General features: G+C 45.1%; 1 protein-coding gene across 2 annotated transcripts in view; it reads left to right on the top strand.

Moving 5' to 3' along the window:
* Positions 1-17,824, top strand: part of LOC105017983 (runt-related transcription factor 2) — a 65,521-nt gene that overhangs the window by 44,529 nt on the left and 3,168 nt on the right. For both annotated transcript variants that reach the window (XM_020056011.3, XM_013138475.4), the window contains exons 5-6: positions 9,874-10,050; positions 13,993-14,154. In XM_020056011.3, the coding sequence (XP_019911570.1) occupies positions 9,874-10,050; positions 13,993-14,154 (339 nt within the window). The remainder of the gene's footprint in view (positions 1-9,873; positions 10,051-13,992; positions 14,155-17,824) is intronic.

The following is a 17,824-nucleotide window of genomic DNA, read 5'->3' as shown; positions in this document are numbered from 1 at the left end:
AGCTCCTTCCTGCACAGCCTGAAATACACTTCTGTAGTGTTCTTTGTAATACTCCATCTTTCCCCCCTCTCCTGTTTGTTCTATCATTCCTTCTCTGTCTCTTTCACTTTCATTCTCTCATTCTCTTTTTCATTCCTCTGCCTCTTTATTTTTTTCTTTCTTAATGTCTCTCCTGTCTTTCTCTTTTTCCTCTCTATCTGTCTCTTCATGTACGTGAGGCTGGGTGTGAAACAGACTGAGCTGGATAAGACACAAACATAAGTTCATTGGTTCTAATGCCATGACCGGATGTCCATTATGGCTCTATTTAACCCACTGGTCTAGTCAGGCCTGATCATCCATTATGGCTCTATTTAACCCACTGGTCTAGTCAGGCCTGATCATCCATTATGGCTCTTTTTAACCAACTGGTCTAGTCAGGCCTGATCATCCATTATGGCTCTATTTAACCCACTGGTCTAGTCATGGCTGATCAACCACAATGGCTCTATTTACCATCGCTTACTGGAAAGATACAAACATTACAACACTGTAACCAAAATCCAAATACTAGTCTCTATCATTCACACCCTGGATCAGTTATACCATCTGTTGTAGGACAGGCAGTGTCTCTCCTGGGGGGATAAATGTGTTTATAGGACAGGCAGTGTCTCTCCTGGGGGGTTGAATGTGTTGTAGGACAGGCAGTGTCTCTCCTGGGGGGTTAAATGTGTTGTAGGACAGGCAGTGTCTCTCCTGGGGGGTTGAATGTGTTGTAGGACAGGCAGTGTCTCTCCTGGGGGGTTGAATGTGTTGTAGGACAGGCAGTGTCTCTCCTGGGGGGTTGAATGTGTTGTAGGACAGGCAGTGTCTCTCCTGGGGGGTTGAATGTGTTGTAGGACAGGCAGTGTCTCTCCTGGGGGGTTGAATGTGTTGTAGGACAGGCAGTGTCTCTCCTGGGGGGTTGAATGTGTTGTAGGACAGGCAGTGTCTCTCCTGGGGGGTTGAATGTGTTGTAGGACAGGCAGTGTCTCTCCTGGGGGGTTGAATGTGTTGTAGGACAGGCAGTGTCTCTCCTGGGGGGTTGAATGTGTTGTAGGACAGGCAGTGTCTCTCCTGGGGGGTTGAATGTGTTGTAGGACAGGCAGTGTCTCTCCTGGGGGGTTGAATGTGTTGTAGGACAGGCAGTGTCTCTCCTGGGGGGTTGAATGTGTTGTAGGACAGGCATTTAGTAGCTGGAAGTTTCCATAGCAGACCGCAGCCTAGTGGGATGCTGTCAGTGGTGCACCTATATAGGTTTGGCATGGGGCTCAGGGGCTGAACTTTTGACCCTCTCCACAGCAACTGTGTCACTGTGTAGGGCCGTGCTCTCTGCTCTGCATCTCCGGTTATGTTGGTTTTGAGGGAGAGGTCGTTTTCCTGGCACCACTCTAACGGAGCTGTCACCTCCCTGTCCCCTTCAGCGCCGGTCACCAGGACAACCACTGCGTCTCCCTCAAACTGGATACATGATTTGGAACCTTTAAGAGGGCTCTTTCATGTTTAAGAGGGGGCTCACACATACCCCTGAGGGATTCCTATGTTGAAGAATAGTGTATGTATGTGAGTGTGTGCGTGAGTGAGTTTGTGAGTGTGTGTGTGTGTTTGTGATGTGATTCCTAAAGGATTCCATATTGGCAGCAGGGCACCAACATGCCCCCAGCAGGAGACAGTATGTTTTTTCATTACAGTGTATTTACAGCAACTGACTGTTGATCTAAGATCTGTCCCTTATATTCTAGCTAGATATGGAACTTTAAAAAGTCTGTTAGCATATGGCAGGGCTAGAAACTATCCTTTTGGTTCACCAGCCACAGCGGAAATAGGTTGAATATCATCCAGCAGCCACAAAGATCTTTTTACCGGCCAAAATATATATTTTTGAACAGTTATACAATAAAAGACAAATAACAACAGAGGATACTATGTGATGTTTAAAAAAATGGATTTATGGTACGTTACAAGTATTGTGATATGTTGGTACATTTCTGCAAAATCAGACAAATGCTTTATTTGCCCCTTTAAGAGCAGGGGGTTACCATAGTGATGGCACCAACAGGGTCGTGCTGTATTTACCCCTGTGATGTAGCACTTGCTAGCTTAAATACGTCTACTGTACTCCGAGCATAAATACAAGCCTGAATTTTTCAAATATACAATTATTTTTAATTCAAACTTGTTCAGAGTGCCTGAGATTCCCAGCCTGACTCCATTTTAGCAACTTTATCTCTTCGCCAGGAAATAATCATTCAGTCTGTTAGTCTAGAGTGCCCATGTCGTTGCTCCCGCCGTGTATAGGTGGTTGATAGACAGATAGCTAATCTCAAAACTGTATGTTTTTTTTTTGTTTGTTTGTTTTTGTTTTCTTTGAAAAACACCTAAGCAATCTGTAAAATCAACTAACGTCAGCAACTGTTAGCTGACGCTAGCTAACTAGCCACGTGAGATTGGGCGGTGCTTTGTCTACTCCTTCATTTTGCCAGAGTTATCAGTTTCATGCAGCAATGTTCGAGCAGAGCCAAACCGCACTCATGATCAGGACATTGTGGGATCACCGCCCGCTGGGCCAGGGTTCATGCATATTCACGCTTCAGACATAACATAAAAGGTTGTTTTGTCGTGGCGGCATAGATCCCGCAGTACAGCATTGCAGGAAACAGTGTGTGTGTGTGTGTGTGTGTGTGGCAACAGTTGGCTGAATGGTGTTAATAGACACCATTACATTTCATGCAGTTAATAGAGAGGGAGTGGCAGTCAAAACACACACACAAACAAATGCAAACACACAGACTGCTGACAAGCCCTTCCACACTTAGCACATGGTGATAATAGACCTACTCAGAGTAATGGAAGGATGTCTGTTCTGAAATGTTGTGAGAGAAAACTGTGGTCTCGATAGTAAATATGTTTTGGGCCAATACTATATGTGCTTGGACATGACCCGTTTCACAGTGTGTTTTGGGTTTTATTTTGGTGGGTCCCTCTGAATCCTTTCTTTAGTTCTGGCACCGCTCTGTGTCTGTGTCTGTTCTTGTCTAGGTCTGGTTCTGGTCAGGTGTGGAGGTTCTGGGGGTCTGGGTGTTAACAGATCTGATGTTAGTGTTGGATGAGTCTGTGTTACCATCTGTCAATGCACCCAGAGTATCTTCTGAAGCTGCAGTATGTCTTCTGTGTTTACACTTTCCCCTGGACTCCCAGGACAGAAGAAGACAATGAGAAGGAGAGAACAGGATGGATGGCATGAATGTCTTCCAGGACAAGAGGGAAGAGCAGGTTCCATGGAGGGAGGAGAGATAGGGAAGAGATTGAAAAAGAGAGAGAGAAGGAGAGAGGGACAGGTCTGTGGCGTTGGGGATTGAAGGGCTGGAGGATCTCTGAGGCGTTGAGACTGTCAGAGGTGCTGAAGGAGAGTGGCTCAGACCAGCTAATGGCTAAAACCTATAGTGTGTGTGTGTGTGTGTGTTTGTGTGCCTGTGTTTTTGTTGGTGTTTATGTCTGTATGTGTGTCTGTGTTTGTGCCTGTATTTGTGTCTGTATGTGTCCTGTTTGTTGTTCGCCTGTGTGTGTCTGTATGTGTGTGTGTCTGTATGTGTGAGTGTGTGTGCGCCTGTGTGCGCGCCAGTGTGTGTGTGTGCGTGCCTGTGTGTGTGTACCTGTGTGTGTGTGTGTGTCTGTGTGTGGGTGTGTGGGTACGTGTGCCTGTGTGTGTGTGTGTGTGTGGGTGTGTGTGTGTGTGTGTGCCCTTCCCTGGCCTGGCTTCCTTGGCTGGAACGTCTAGACCACACAGACACTGGCAGCTCTGCACCACCACCCCTCTCTCCCATGTCCTCCTAACCCTCTCCCCCCTCTCCCCCATGTCCTCCTAACCCTCTATCCTCTCCCCCCTCTCCTCCTAACCCTCTCCCCCATGTCCTCCTAACCCTCTATCCTCTCCCCCCTCTCCTCCTAACCCTCTCCCCCTCTCCTCCTAACCCTCTCCCCCATGTCCTCCTAACCCTCTATCCTCTCCCCCCTCTCCTCCTAACCCTCTCCCCCTCTCCTCCTAACCCTCTCCCCCCTCCTCCTAACCCTCTCCCCCTCTCCTCCTAACCCTCTATCCTCTCCACCCCTCTCCTCCTAACCCTCTCCCCCTCTCCTCCTAACCCTCTTCTCCTAACCCTCTCCCCTCTCCTCCTAACCCTCTCCCCCATGTCCTCCTAACCCTCTACCCTGTCCCCCCTCTCCTCCTAACCCTCTCCCCCATGTCCTCCTAACCCTCTATCCTCTCCCCCCTCTCCTCCTAACCCTCTCCCCCTCTCCTCCTAACCCTCTCCCCCTCTCCTCCTAACCCTCTCCCCCCTCCTCCTAACCCTCTCCCCCTCTCCTCCTAACCCTCTCCTCCTAACCCTCTCCCCCCTCTCCTCCTAACCCTCTCCCCCTCTCCTCCTAACCCTCCTCTCAGTACATATAATTCCTTCTCTCTCCAACTCCTCTGAGACAGCCACCTGACATTCCACATTTTACATGACTGTAGAATGATCTGTCTGCCTGTCAGTCTGCGTGCCTGTCTGTCTGCGTGCCTGTCTGTCTTCGTGCCTGTCTGTCTTCCTGCCTGTCTGCCTGTCTGTCTGTCTGCCTGTCTTTCTGTCTGTCTGCCTTTCTGCCCGCATGTCTGTATGTCTGTCTGCCAGTCTTGCTTGTTTGATTCATGATATTTTTCCAACAGCTCTTAAATCAGAAATGTTAATTGTCCAGGCAACTTATTCCATAAACCATAAAGCGGGTTGAGGAGCAGAAGGTCTCACTGCACCACATTCAGAACCTTCATTCAAATGCTCCACTTATACAGCGTTTCTGTGACGCTCGCCTTTTAAAGGGGAAATCAGGGCAACAAAGAGTGTCTACCCTGACATGCTTTAATAGGCTATCCCAATTCCAGATTTATCTTTTAAGATCCAAACCTTTAGCCAGTTCAGAAACTCATCTTCTCTCTCTCTGGTACAAACAATAAGATGTGACGTGGCTGTTTCCACACTACAAGGCACAGGTCTGTGTCCAGGGAAGGGCTATGTTAGCCCATGTATCTCAGATCACCTTGTGTAACCCCAGATCGCCTCTCACATGAATAACTTAGAGCTGACACAGTTTATCTCCCACTACTTCTACATTGATAACAGGCTCCAGGTCAGCGTTTGGGCTCATCCTCAGCCTGTTTCTTTGTAAGGCTGTTGGGTCCAGCAGGTTCCAGATCAGCGTAGAACAACCCTCAGTTGGGGGATGACATTGTTTGACTGAAAGATGACATTGTTTTGGGAAAACGGAGAAGACACACTGTGCAAAACGGAATGGATGCTTGCGTTGTCTGAAAATCCCACCGAGATATTTAATTTGTTACGTTCGGTGCATGTACATGTTCTTAGACTCTCTCTGTCTAAGGAGTTCCCCATTTTTACCGTCACTACCCAAGGGGATCTCTTCATTTAGATTTTATCTGTCCTAGGATCTCTGCATATTGACTGTGTCTGTCCCAGGAGATCTCAGCGTTCAGACTCTACAGTAACTACCCAAGGGGATCTCTTCTTTTAGATTTTATCTGTCCTAGGATCTCTGCATATTGACTGTGTCTGTCCCAGGAGATCTCAGCGTTCAGACTCTACAGTAACTACCCAAGGGGATCTCTTCATTTAGATTTTATCTGTCCTAGGATCTCTGCATATTGACTGTGTCTGTCCCAGGAGATCTCAGCGTTCAGACTCTACAGTAACTACCCAAGTAGATCTCTGCATTTACACTTCAGTTCTGCGTGTTGGTCCATGGTCCCACAAGTGGTGTGTTTTTTGTGTGTGTTTCTCTGGATTAAGCAAATCTTTGGGATTTTCCCTTTAGCTCTCCAGTCATCCTCTTTCCCGTTCACCTCTGACAAACTCAAACACACACAGACGGTTTGTCCAACCCAGCCCAGACACCCACCCATCTGAGTTCCCAGCAGTTAGCTGGTCAGACGCTCTTCTGAAAGGTCTAATTATGTCATAAACAATCTGTATTTACAATCACCTGCCTAATGGACACACACACACATACATACATCAACACACACACAAATACATCTACACACACCCACACACAACACACGTACACACACACACAACACATGTACACACACATAAATCAACACACACACAGTGCAATATGTAAATGCAGACGCATGCACACATACAGCAACACACATACACACACAACACACATACACACACATACAGCAGCACACACACACAGCGAAGAAACGCTTGGTGTGTGTCCCTGCTCATCATCGATGACAGCAGAATGTCTGTATGTTGATGACAGAGGAATGTCTACATGTTGACAGAGGAACATTTACATGTTGTTGACAGAGGAATGTCTGTATGTTGTTGGCGGCGGAACGTCCATAATTATGTTGTCCAATGTCCTCGCCTTGAAAAATCACTCATTCACTGACCACAGTAATGACCCAGACCACAGTAATGACCCAGACCACAGCTGTTACTCAGTGTCTAGTATGTTAACAAAACCATCCATTCCTCTTCACTTCTCCCTCCCTGTTTTCCTGCCTCTTTCCCTCTGACTAAAAAAATCAGCAGATTTTCTTTATTTAAATATAAATGAAGTGGTGTTTTGTTGTTCCTTTAGGAGAACATGTTTTTTAATCCATTTTGAATGCTTATGGTTCTAATCAGAACACATCTGAGTTCCAGATTTTGCCAGGAACCCAAAAGTGGTTCTATCTGGAACCTCGTTTCCCAAAAAGTTGGGACGCTGCGTAAAATGCAAATAAAAACAAAATGCCTATATTTAATTGAAAATAGTACAAAGACAATGTATCAAATTTTGAAACTGAGAAATTTAATTGTTTTTGGAAAAATACATGCTTGTTTTGACGGCAGCAACCCATTTCAAAAAAGTTGGGACGGGCGTGTTTACCAGAGCTGCATCCCCTATTCTTTTAACAACACCCTGGATGCATTTGGGAACTGAGGAGACCAATTTCTGTAGTTTTATAAGTGAATTGTTTTCCCATTCTTGCTTGATATGGGATGTCAGCTGCTCAACAAATCGGGGTCACCTATGTCATAATTTTTAATTAATAACGTGACAAATGTTTTCACTGGGTGACAGGTCTGGACTGTAGGCAGGCCAGGTTAGCACCCGGACTCTTTTACTACAGAGCCATGCTGTTGTAATATGTGCAGAATGTGGTTTGGCATTGTCTTGCTGAAATAAGCAAAGCCTTCCATGAAAAAGACATAATCTGGATGACAGCACATGTTGCTTAAAAACCTGTATATATTGTTAAACATTAATGGTGCCTTCACAGATGTGCAAGTCACCCATGCCATGTGCACTAATGCACCCCCATACCATCACAGATACCATGTGCACTAATGCACCCCCATACCATCACAGACGCTTTTGAACTGTGCCCTGACAACAAGCCAGATGGTCCCTCTCCTCTTGAGTCTGGAGGATGTGGCGTCTGTGATTCCCACAAATAATTAAACATTTTGATTAGTCAGACCACTGGACAGTTTTCCACTTTGTCTCAGTCCATCTTAAATGAGCTCGGGCCCAGCGGCGGCATGAGGAGGCAGCGGTGGCATTTTTGGATCTTGTTTAAATATAGTTTTGTCTTTGCATGGTCAAGTTTTAACTTTCATTTCTGGATGCAGCAACGTACTGTGTTCACAGACAGTGGTTTTCGGAAAGTGTTCCTGAGCCCATGCAGTGATTTCAACTACAGAATCGTGACAGTTTTTAATGCAGTGCTGTCTGAGGGCCCAAAGATCACTGCAATCCAGTATTGGTTTTCGGCCTTGTCCCGTGCATATAGAGATTTCCCCAGATTCTTTGAATCTTTTAATGATACTATGTACCGCAGATTATGAGATCCCAAAACTCTGTTAAGAAACATTATTCTTAAATTGTAGCACAATTTGCCTGTGTAGACTTTCATAGAGTGGTGAACCCCACCCCATCTTCACTTGTGAAAGACTCATCCTCTCTGGGATGCTCTTTTTGTAACCAATCATATAACTGACATGTTGCCAATTAACCAAATTAGTTGTGAGATGTTCCTCCAGGTTTATTTCTTTGCATTACACAACCTTTCCGGTCTTTTGTTGCCCCTAGCCTAACTATTTTTAACTGTGTTGTTGGCATCAAATTCAAAGTGGGCATATACACTCACCTAAAGGATTATTAGGAACACCTGTTCAATTTCTCATTAATGCAATTATCTAATCAACCAATCACATGGCAGTTGCTTCAATGCATTTAGGGGTGTGGTCTTGGTCAAGACAATCTCCTGAACTCCAAACTGAATGTCAGAATGGGAAAGAAAGGTGATTTAAGCAATTTTGAGCGTGGCATGGTTGTTGGTGCCAGACGGGCCGGTTTGAGTATTTCACAATCTGCTCAGTTACTGGGATTTTCACGCATAACCATTTCTAGGGTTTACAAAGAATGGTGTGAAAAGGGAAAAACATCCAGTATGCGGTAGTCCTAGGGGCGAAAATGCCTTGTTGATGCTAGAGGTCAGAGGTGAATGGGCCGACTGATTCAAACTGATAGAAGAGCAACTTTGACTGAAATAACCACTCGTTACAACCGAGGTATGCAGCAAAGCATTTGTGAAGCCACAACACGCACAACCTTGAGGCGGATGGGCTACAACAGCAGAAGACCCCACCGGGTACCACTCATCTACACTACAAATAGGAAAAAGAGGCTACAATTTGCACAAGCTCACCAAAATTGGACAGTTGAAGACTGGAAGAATGTTGCCTGGTCTGATGAGTCTCGATTTCTGTTGAGACATTCAAATGAGTCAGAATTTGGGTAAACAGAATGAGAACATGGATCCATCATGCCTTGTTACCACTGTGCTGGTGGTGGTGGTGTAATGGTGTGGGGGATGTTTTCTTGGCACACTATAGGCCCCTTAGTGCCAATTGGGCATTGTTTAAATGCCACGGCCTACCTGAGCATTGTTTCTGACCATGTCCATCCCTTTATGACCACCATGTACCCATCCTCTGATGGCTACTTCCAGCAGGATAATGCACCATGTCACAAAGCTTGAATCATTTCAAATTGGTTTCTTGAACATGACAATGAGTTCACTGTACTGAAATGGCCCCCACAGTCACCAGATCTCAACCCAATAGAGCATCTTTGGGATGTGATGGAACGGGAGCTTCATGCCCTGGATGTGCATCCCACAAATCTCCATCAACTTCAAGATGCTATCCTATCAATATGGGCCAACTTTTCTAAAGAATGCTTTCAGCACCTTGTTGAATCAATGCCACGTAGAATTAAGGCAGTTCTGAAGGCGAAATGGGGTCAAACACAGTATTAGTATGGTGTTCCTAATAATCCTTTAGGTGAGTGTATTTGTCAAGAAACGACAATAAGTCTCAGTTTCAACATTTGATATGTTGTCTTTGTACTATTTTAGAAAAAATATAGGGTTTCAATGATTTGCAAATCATTGCATTCTGTTTTTCTTTACATTTTATGCAGCATCCCAACCATTTTTGGTCGGCTGATAGAACCCTGGGAAGTTACCGGTGCAATAGCTAATGGGGATCCTTGTTAGCTCCAGAATCCAAAACACATCTAGACCCCCTAAATCCTCCCTCTCTCTCCATGATACCTGTCCTCCCTTAATCCTCCTCCACCTGACTCCAACTCCCCTCTGAATCCACCTCCACCTGACTCTTCCTCCCCACTGAGTCCTCCCCCACTTGACTCCTCCTCCTCTCTGACTCCTCCTCCACCTGACTCCTCCTCCCCTCTGACTCCTCCTCCACCTGACTCCGTCTTGTTGTTGTCCAGGACACCGTCAGAAGCTAGAGGATCCACCTAAACCGGGACTGTTCTCTGACCGCCTCAGTGAGCTGGAGCGAATCAGGCAGACCACCATGAGGGTTGCCGTGCCGACGCAGCCCCAACGACAGCCGCTCAACGCTGGACCAAACTCTTTCAACCCCCAGGGACAGACACAGATACCTGGTGAGATCAAGGCCCTCCACTCTTTACCTTTGACCCCTAACACTTACAGGCAGTGTCCAAAATTTACTTTTTGGCTCACCTGCCAAGTATATTTTTTACCGGCCAAAATACAAATTACCTTTTCGTGTCATGGTTACATTAATTTCAGTACATTTCATTGAGATAATAAGGTATTATGTTGAATACAAACTTTTTATTTCCAATGATAAATTAATCATCACCACAGCCTCAGCATCGTACTGTAGCAGCCTCTTGAGACTCCTTTATCTCTAAACCTCCAATTCTTACAAAATGTTATTTTTCTGTTTGATGCTAAAAACCTGTTTTCTATGTATCTTTTCCTTTTATCAATTCCTTGTCAACCAGTATCTCTTCCTTGCCAACTTTCTTAACATTATTTGACAATACTTACTTAACACCAATCCCTAATTACCTAAGGACTCCCCCTCAATTAATAATGATCTAAAACTGTTCATGAATCACCACCCAGATTTATAAGTCCTCTCCAAACCCAATGAGCAAAAGCAAATTAACAACAATAACATCAAAAATCTGATATCCTTTATATTAGAAAGATTCTCTACATTAACTTACTTAAGCTCTAACCATTTCTAAATGTGTTCCACCTTATAATATTATTGACCTTATATACTGTATTATTTAAATAGTACTTTGTTTAATTTATATTTTACCTCACAGAGTTTTAACTTAAAACATTTGAACAATACACACAACCCATTGAAGGCTTTTATTTTCAAGCCAAAATACGAAAACCGGAGGTCTTGTTGTTGCTGCTGAATCTCTAATGTTGCCTGCATGACGCTGATCCATTGTAGCTATGGAGTTGTGACAGCTAGCTAGCTTCTTACCTTGGGTTGTCGCTCATGCAGGCAACAATAGAGATTCGGCAGCAGGGGACAAACCATTGAATTTTTTTTACTGAATAAAGCCCTAACTAATGCAGATTTGATTACTTGGTATTGGTACTTGGTATCAGCACTCTTAACCTTTAACCCCAAACACTTACAGCTGTCACTCTTAACCTTTAACTCCAAACACTTACAAATGTCACTCTTAACCTTTAACCCCAAACACTTACAGCTGTCACTCTTAACCTTTAACCCCAAACACTTACAGATGTCACTCTTAACCTTTAACCCCAAACACTTACAGCTGTCACTCTTAACCTTTAACCCCAAACACTTACAGCTGTCACTCTTCACCCAACACTTGTCCTGTCTGTCACCTCCTCAGTCACACCGTCCTGTCAGTCACCTCCTCAGTCACACAGTTCTGTCTCCTCCTCAGTCACACCGTCCTGTCACCTCCTCAATCACACTGTCCTGTCACCTCCTCAGTCTCACCGCCCTGTCAGTCACCTCCTCAGTCACACAGTCCTGTCACCTCCTCAGTCACACAGTCCTGTCACCTCCTCAGTCACACAGTCCTGTCACCTCCTCAGTCACATCGTCCTGTCAGCTCCTCAGAGAGGACTCACCTGAGCAGGCTACCAATAATACCTGTTTTCCCTTTCAAGAGAAAAGCTGCACGTCAATATTAATGCAGTTATTTACTCACAGCAAACGACTCCACCTAACCTTCATTATAATAGTCAATATTAAGCACCTCACAGTTCCTAAAATCCAGCGACGGAGCAACGGGAGCCACACCCCACACCTAGTCCTGTCTGGCGGTCAGAGTAAACAACGCCTTTCAAGCTGCATCACCAATCTTCTGGTCAAATCAAAACTCAAGTAAAAAATTCCTTGGTGAAGCCAGCCGAGTCTGTGCCAGCCAGGTCTGTGCCAGCCAGGTCTGTGCCAGCCGGCTCTGTGCCAGCCGGCTCTCTGCCAGCCAACTAAAACAATGCGAGCTGTCAACAACGATGGGAGCTGTCTGAAGTGCAGAAGACCAAGCAACATACAACCCAGCATCAGAGACTGTTCACCTTTAACCCCCCATCTGGTATCTAATGCTGTAGCCGTCACGGTCGACATGGATGTTCTAAAATACTTTTAAAAATATATATAATACCCACAAGCCACTTTGGCCCCACACGCTGGGTTCAGATGTTGTGTAACTTCTACCGCTGCACAGTCAAGAGCATTCTGACTAACTGCGCCACAGTGTGGTTTAGCGGTTTCTCCAGAGCCGACCGGAAGGCCCTGCAACGGGTGGTGGAAACCACCCAGCACATCACTGGTGCCCAGCTTCCTGCCATCGCAGACCTCCAGCACAAACAGTGTCTGTGCAGGGCGCACGGCATCATCAGGGACCCTTCCCATCTAGGCTATGAACTGTTTGCCCTCCTCCCATCAGGCAGGTGGTACAGGTCTCTTCATTCCCACACCAGCAGGCTCAGGAACAGTTTCTTCCCATCTACTGTTACACTGCTGAGCTCTGTGACCCAGAGAACTCTGTGACCCATCACTTAGCAGACCCCCCCACCCACCGCTTTGTACTGCCTTTCAGGGCCCTTGTACTACTCCCTTTGTACCGCCTCTCAGGGCCCTTGTACTACTCCCTTTGTACTACTGGACTCAATCACTGCCTTACAAAGTCTGATAAGGAAGTTTCGGTTGTTATAGGTACATGTCTACCTCAGGAACCTCACCGCTGCTATCCCTGCATTCCAGTTCACATGCTACTTTACACCTCCTATTTGCCTCGATTGCACAACTATTAATTTCCCTGTTGTAACATACACTATACTTAATACCTGTACATTTCCTGCTATTATTCTTCTATTTGCACTTCTGATTAGATGCTCATTGTATTTTGTTGTGCTGTACTTGAACTTGTTCAGTGATAAAGTTGAATCTAATGTACCCGTCCTGGTTTATTTTACATGGTAATCACGTTATGAATCACATTTCCAAGTGTGTTTGAAATTCATTATCTGTTGACTTATCAGAGAAAAGTTGCTAGAGAAGAACACGCATTACTGGATGTTTCTCTCTCTTTGTTCTTTCTCTCTCTCCCTCCGTTCTGTCTCTCTTTATCTACAAGGTAAACAGGAAAAGAAAAACATGATCTTTGTTATTATGAGGCTATTGCGTAACAGTGGCTCTCTAAACAGCAACAATCCACTGATGGAATGACACATTCTACTCCTTCCATGTTCTATCTTCAACAGCTCTAGTTCCATACATCCAGACTCTAGTAATACGACCATCGCAGTTCTGTGTATGAGACCATCACCAGTAATACAGCTATTACATTTGTCTAGTTCTCTAGAATGACACCAGTAATACAGCTATTACATTTGTCTAGTTCTCTAGAATGACACCAGTAATACAGCTATTACATTTGTCTAGTTCTCTAGAATGACACCAGTAATACAGCTATTACATTTGTCTAGTTCTCTAGAATGACACCAGTAATACAGCTATTACATATGTCTAGTTCTCTAGAATGACACCAGTAATACAACTATTACATTTGTCTAGTTCTCTAGAATGACACCAGTAATACAGCTATTACATTTGTCTAGTTCTCTAGAATGACACCAGTAATACAGCTATTACATTTGTCTAGTTCTCTAGAATGACACCAGTAATACAGCCATTACATTTGTCTAGTTCTCTAGAATGACACCAGTAATACAGCTATTACATTTGTCTAGTTCTCTAGAATGACACCAGTAATACAGCTATTACATTTGTCTAGTTCTCTAGAATGAAACTGGTAAATGATTGACAGTCCTCTAGTTTTCTAAACAGTCTCTGCCCTGACAAAAAGGCAAAACAACGGGCAGACAAAGACGTCTCTTCTAGCAAATAGGACAGTCATCTTCCATTTCTTTCTCCTACTGCTCTTCTCCTTCTCTTTCCTCCACCTCAACCTCCTCTTCCTCGCTAACTCTTCCTCTCTCCTTTCCTCCTCCAGTTTAACTTTTCCTCTGCTCCACTCCTCTAACTCCTTCTCTCTCTTCTCCTCAAGACCCTCGTCAGTCGCAGTCTTCTCCTCCCTGGTCATATGAGCAGTCGTACCAGTCCTACCTGAGTCCCATGTCCTCTCCTTCGATCCACTCCACCACCCCACTGTCCTCCAGCCGAGCCACCGGACTGCCCAACATCACCGACGTTCCCCGACGCCTGCCGGGTAACACACACACACACACTATCACACACACTAACACACACACACACACACACTAACACACACACACACACACTAACACACACTAACACACACACACACTAACACACACACACACTAACACACACACACTAACACACACACACTAACACACACACACACACAAACACACACACACACTAACACACACACACACACACTAACACACATAAAGGGCTCATCCACAAAAATAAAGGTTGAATAAAACATTAAAGCACATTGAAACACACACACTGACACACACACACACACACTGCCTCAGAAGCAGTTTTTTTTAAAACAGCTTCTACTAAATCCAAAAATTAAATGAATTTGAATTTGCACAATGATTTGTTTTTCTTTTACTCTGCTGAAGCTTTGAATTTCAAAACATCAGCGTCTACCACTCTAAATGTGTACGTTACAATCTGTCAGAAACATGACATGGGTTTATTTTCCTCTGTTAGTTAATTCTCATGTAGACTTAGATGTACAACCCAAGACCCTATAGGCTGTGCTCCGTTCCTCTAAACAGTGGTTAGGACAAATCTTTTTTTAAACAGTGGAAAAAAACGATTGTTTCCTTTTTTTCCTGGCTGCAAGGCTTTGAACCCTGGAGACGTTGGGTAATAACAGGCCTTAGTTAATGACAGACTGACGGAGAAATAAACCAATTTTTATACGCTGCCCCTTTCGCATTGCAAGCTGGGAACTCCTTCACGGCTGTGTGAGGAGCCGCATCTGTATGTAACTCTCACTGTCTCCTCTCACTTACTGGCTTTCTCCCCCTCCCTCCCTCCCTCCCTCCCTCTTTATATCCTGTTCTCACTCTCCCTTTCTCTTAAACTTCCCCTTTCTCCTTTTCTCCCTCTCTCGCTCGCTCCCTCTCCTCCATCTCTCTGTCTCTGTTGGGAGGTGAATGTTGCTGGACCAGTTGGTCTGTACACCTGTGTGAGGCTGTGCCAGGGGTTACACCCTAATGCCTCCTCCCAAACGAACACCCGAGCCAGCGGGAACCATTGATCCCTGTGTGTGTGTGTGTGTGTGTGTGTGTGTGTGTGTGTGTGTGTGAGAGGTTGACATCCTGCCAACTGTCACTCAACTCAGATCAGGATACTGTACTTCTTCCTCCTGCTTCGAGCTTACCTGTTTCACACTGGATGTTTTCTGTCTCTCACACAGACTCACTACAGGTTGTCCATTTTCTTCCTCGTTTGTGTGTAAAGCCAAAGGGCCTCAGCTGTTACTTGTTAATTCCTAACCTAAATTAAGCTGCAGGGTTCTACTGACTCAGCTGTGACCTGGTGATGGTTCCTTTACCAGGGAACAACAGAACGCAGTTGCTTTAGAACCAGAACATTGGAATATCACTGACTCTGAAAGTTCATCAGTCAAACACCAAATTCGGAAGTGAGATTCAAAGGTTTGCGGTTCACGAAATACTAAATATTTAGACAACAAAGCCTCTGCTTTCATTTAACTTAACAAAGCTTGATCTGGCTCCTCATCACAGCACACAGCACACACACACACACACATGGTAAACAATTCCATCCGTTTTATAGTCAGTCAGTCAGTCAGTCAGTCAGTCTGTGAGCCAGTCACTCCGTCAGCCAGTCTGTTAACCAGTCAGTCAGTCGGGCCAGCCAGCCAACCAGAGGCCTATAGAACTGTTTGAACGTCACATAGCTGCTCTCTTCGGAGGACAATCACCTTCTATTCCAGAACATTCTGAGGGATGTTTGGGGCTGAGGGCAGAGGAAGTTTAAACACTCTAATTGACATCATATGTTATCTGACGCTAGCGACAATCCGGCTTCGCTATTACCTCTGCACATAAACACTGCCATACACAGACACACACACATAAATACACACACCCTGTCTGTCTTGGCAGACTTAGAAGACACGGTGTGATTTATGATAAGAGCACTATTTAGTGTGTGTGAATGTGTGTGTGTGTGTGTAATATAAATGCAGAGTAGCTCCTATTGTTGTGTAACTCGTACCAGCTAAATGTTCACCACAGTCACTTAGTGGTTTGGTCTGAAGCTGACCGGGGGGGTGGGGGGGGGGGGGGTGATGGTGAGAAGAAGGACTCTTGCTCCTTAGGGGTTAGGATGCAGCAGGAGAGGGATGAGGAGGAAGGATGAGGGAGGATGTATGAGGAAGTAGGGAGAAGGATGAGAAAGGAGAGGGGTGAAGAAGGAGATGGATGAAGAAGGGCTGAGGATGTAGTGTGATTAGGGAGGAGAGGAATGTGGTAGGAGAGGGATGAGGGAGGAGATGGATGAGAGGTAAGGGAAGAGATAGATGAGGAAGGAGGAGAGGAATGACAGAGGAGAAGGATGAGGAAGGAAGGAGAGGGATGACAGAAGAGAGGGATGAGGAAATAAAGAGAAGAGGGATGACAGGAGAGGGGTGAGGAAGGGAGGAGAGGGATGACAGAGGAGAGGGGCGAGGAAGGAAGGAGGGAAGGGATGACAGAGGAGAGGGGCCACAAAGCAGCTCCCTACCTCATTAAGGCTCATTAAAGCTTTCCTGCTCAGAGTAATTACACAAACACACACACTGTTCCTACTCAGAATAATTACACACACACACTGTTCCTACTCAGAATAATTCCACACACACACTGTTCCTACTCAGAATAATTACACACACACACTGTTCCTACTCAGAATAATTACACACACACACACTGTTCCTACTCAGAATAATTACACACACACACTGTTCCTACTCAGAATAATTCCACACACACACTGTTCCTACTCAGAGTAATTCCACACACACACTGTTCCTACTCAGAGTAATTCCACACACACACTGTTCCTACTCAGAGTAATTCCACACACACTGTTCCCACTCAGAGTAATTCCACACACACACTGTTCCTACTCAGAGTAATTCCACACACACACTGTTCCTACTCAGAGTAATTCCACACACACTGTTCCCACTTAGAGTAATTCCACACACACACTGTTCCTACTCAGAGTAATTCCACACACACTGTTCCCACTTAGAGTTATTCCACACACACACTGTTCCTTCTCAAAGTGGTTCCACATGGGCCCCTCCCCAGGCATCCACACTGCTCTTTTTGTGCTGCAAAATGCACACAAACACACACAGAAACAAACACACAGAAACAAACACACGCAGACACACAGACAGTGCGGGCATAAACATAAACAGTCACAAATAAACAACACACACACACTTTTACACACGCATAAATACAAACATATCAATCCAATGTATTTTACAAAGCCCTTTTTACAGTTTTACAGCAGTTGTCGCAAAGTGCTGTTTACAGACACCCAGCCTCAAAACACCAAGTAACAACTAAGCAGGGATGTACAGTGGCCAGGACAATAGACACATAAACACTCTTATGTTACCATGAAGCCCCCAGCCATCTGAAAGGCTTTTCATTTAATTCCAACATGTATCCTGAATAAACGCCTCGCTCCACCCAATGCTTCTGCCATGTTGCAACACCACCCCTTGCTCCTCAACTGCTGCCCTTTATAGTGTCTCAACACCCAGAGGAATTAGGATGGAGAAACTCCCAGGTCCACAAACGTAGATTCATTTTGTCTTTGGTTTTAAATAAGTGTTTCGTCTGATTGTGTGGGCGTGAGGTACA

This window comes from Esox lucius, chromosome 18 (assembly GCF_011004845.1).
Source record: "Esox lucius isolate fEsoLuc1 chromosome 18, fEsoLuc1.pri, whole genome shotgun sequence".
Classification (NCBI taxonomy): Eukaryota; Metazoa; Chordata; class Actinopteri; order Esociformes; family Esocidae; genus Esox; species Esox lucius.
Note: the sequence above shows the minus strand (reverse complement) of the source record. Positions and strands in the feature narration are given on the sequence as shown.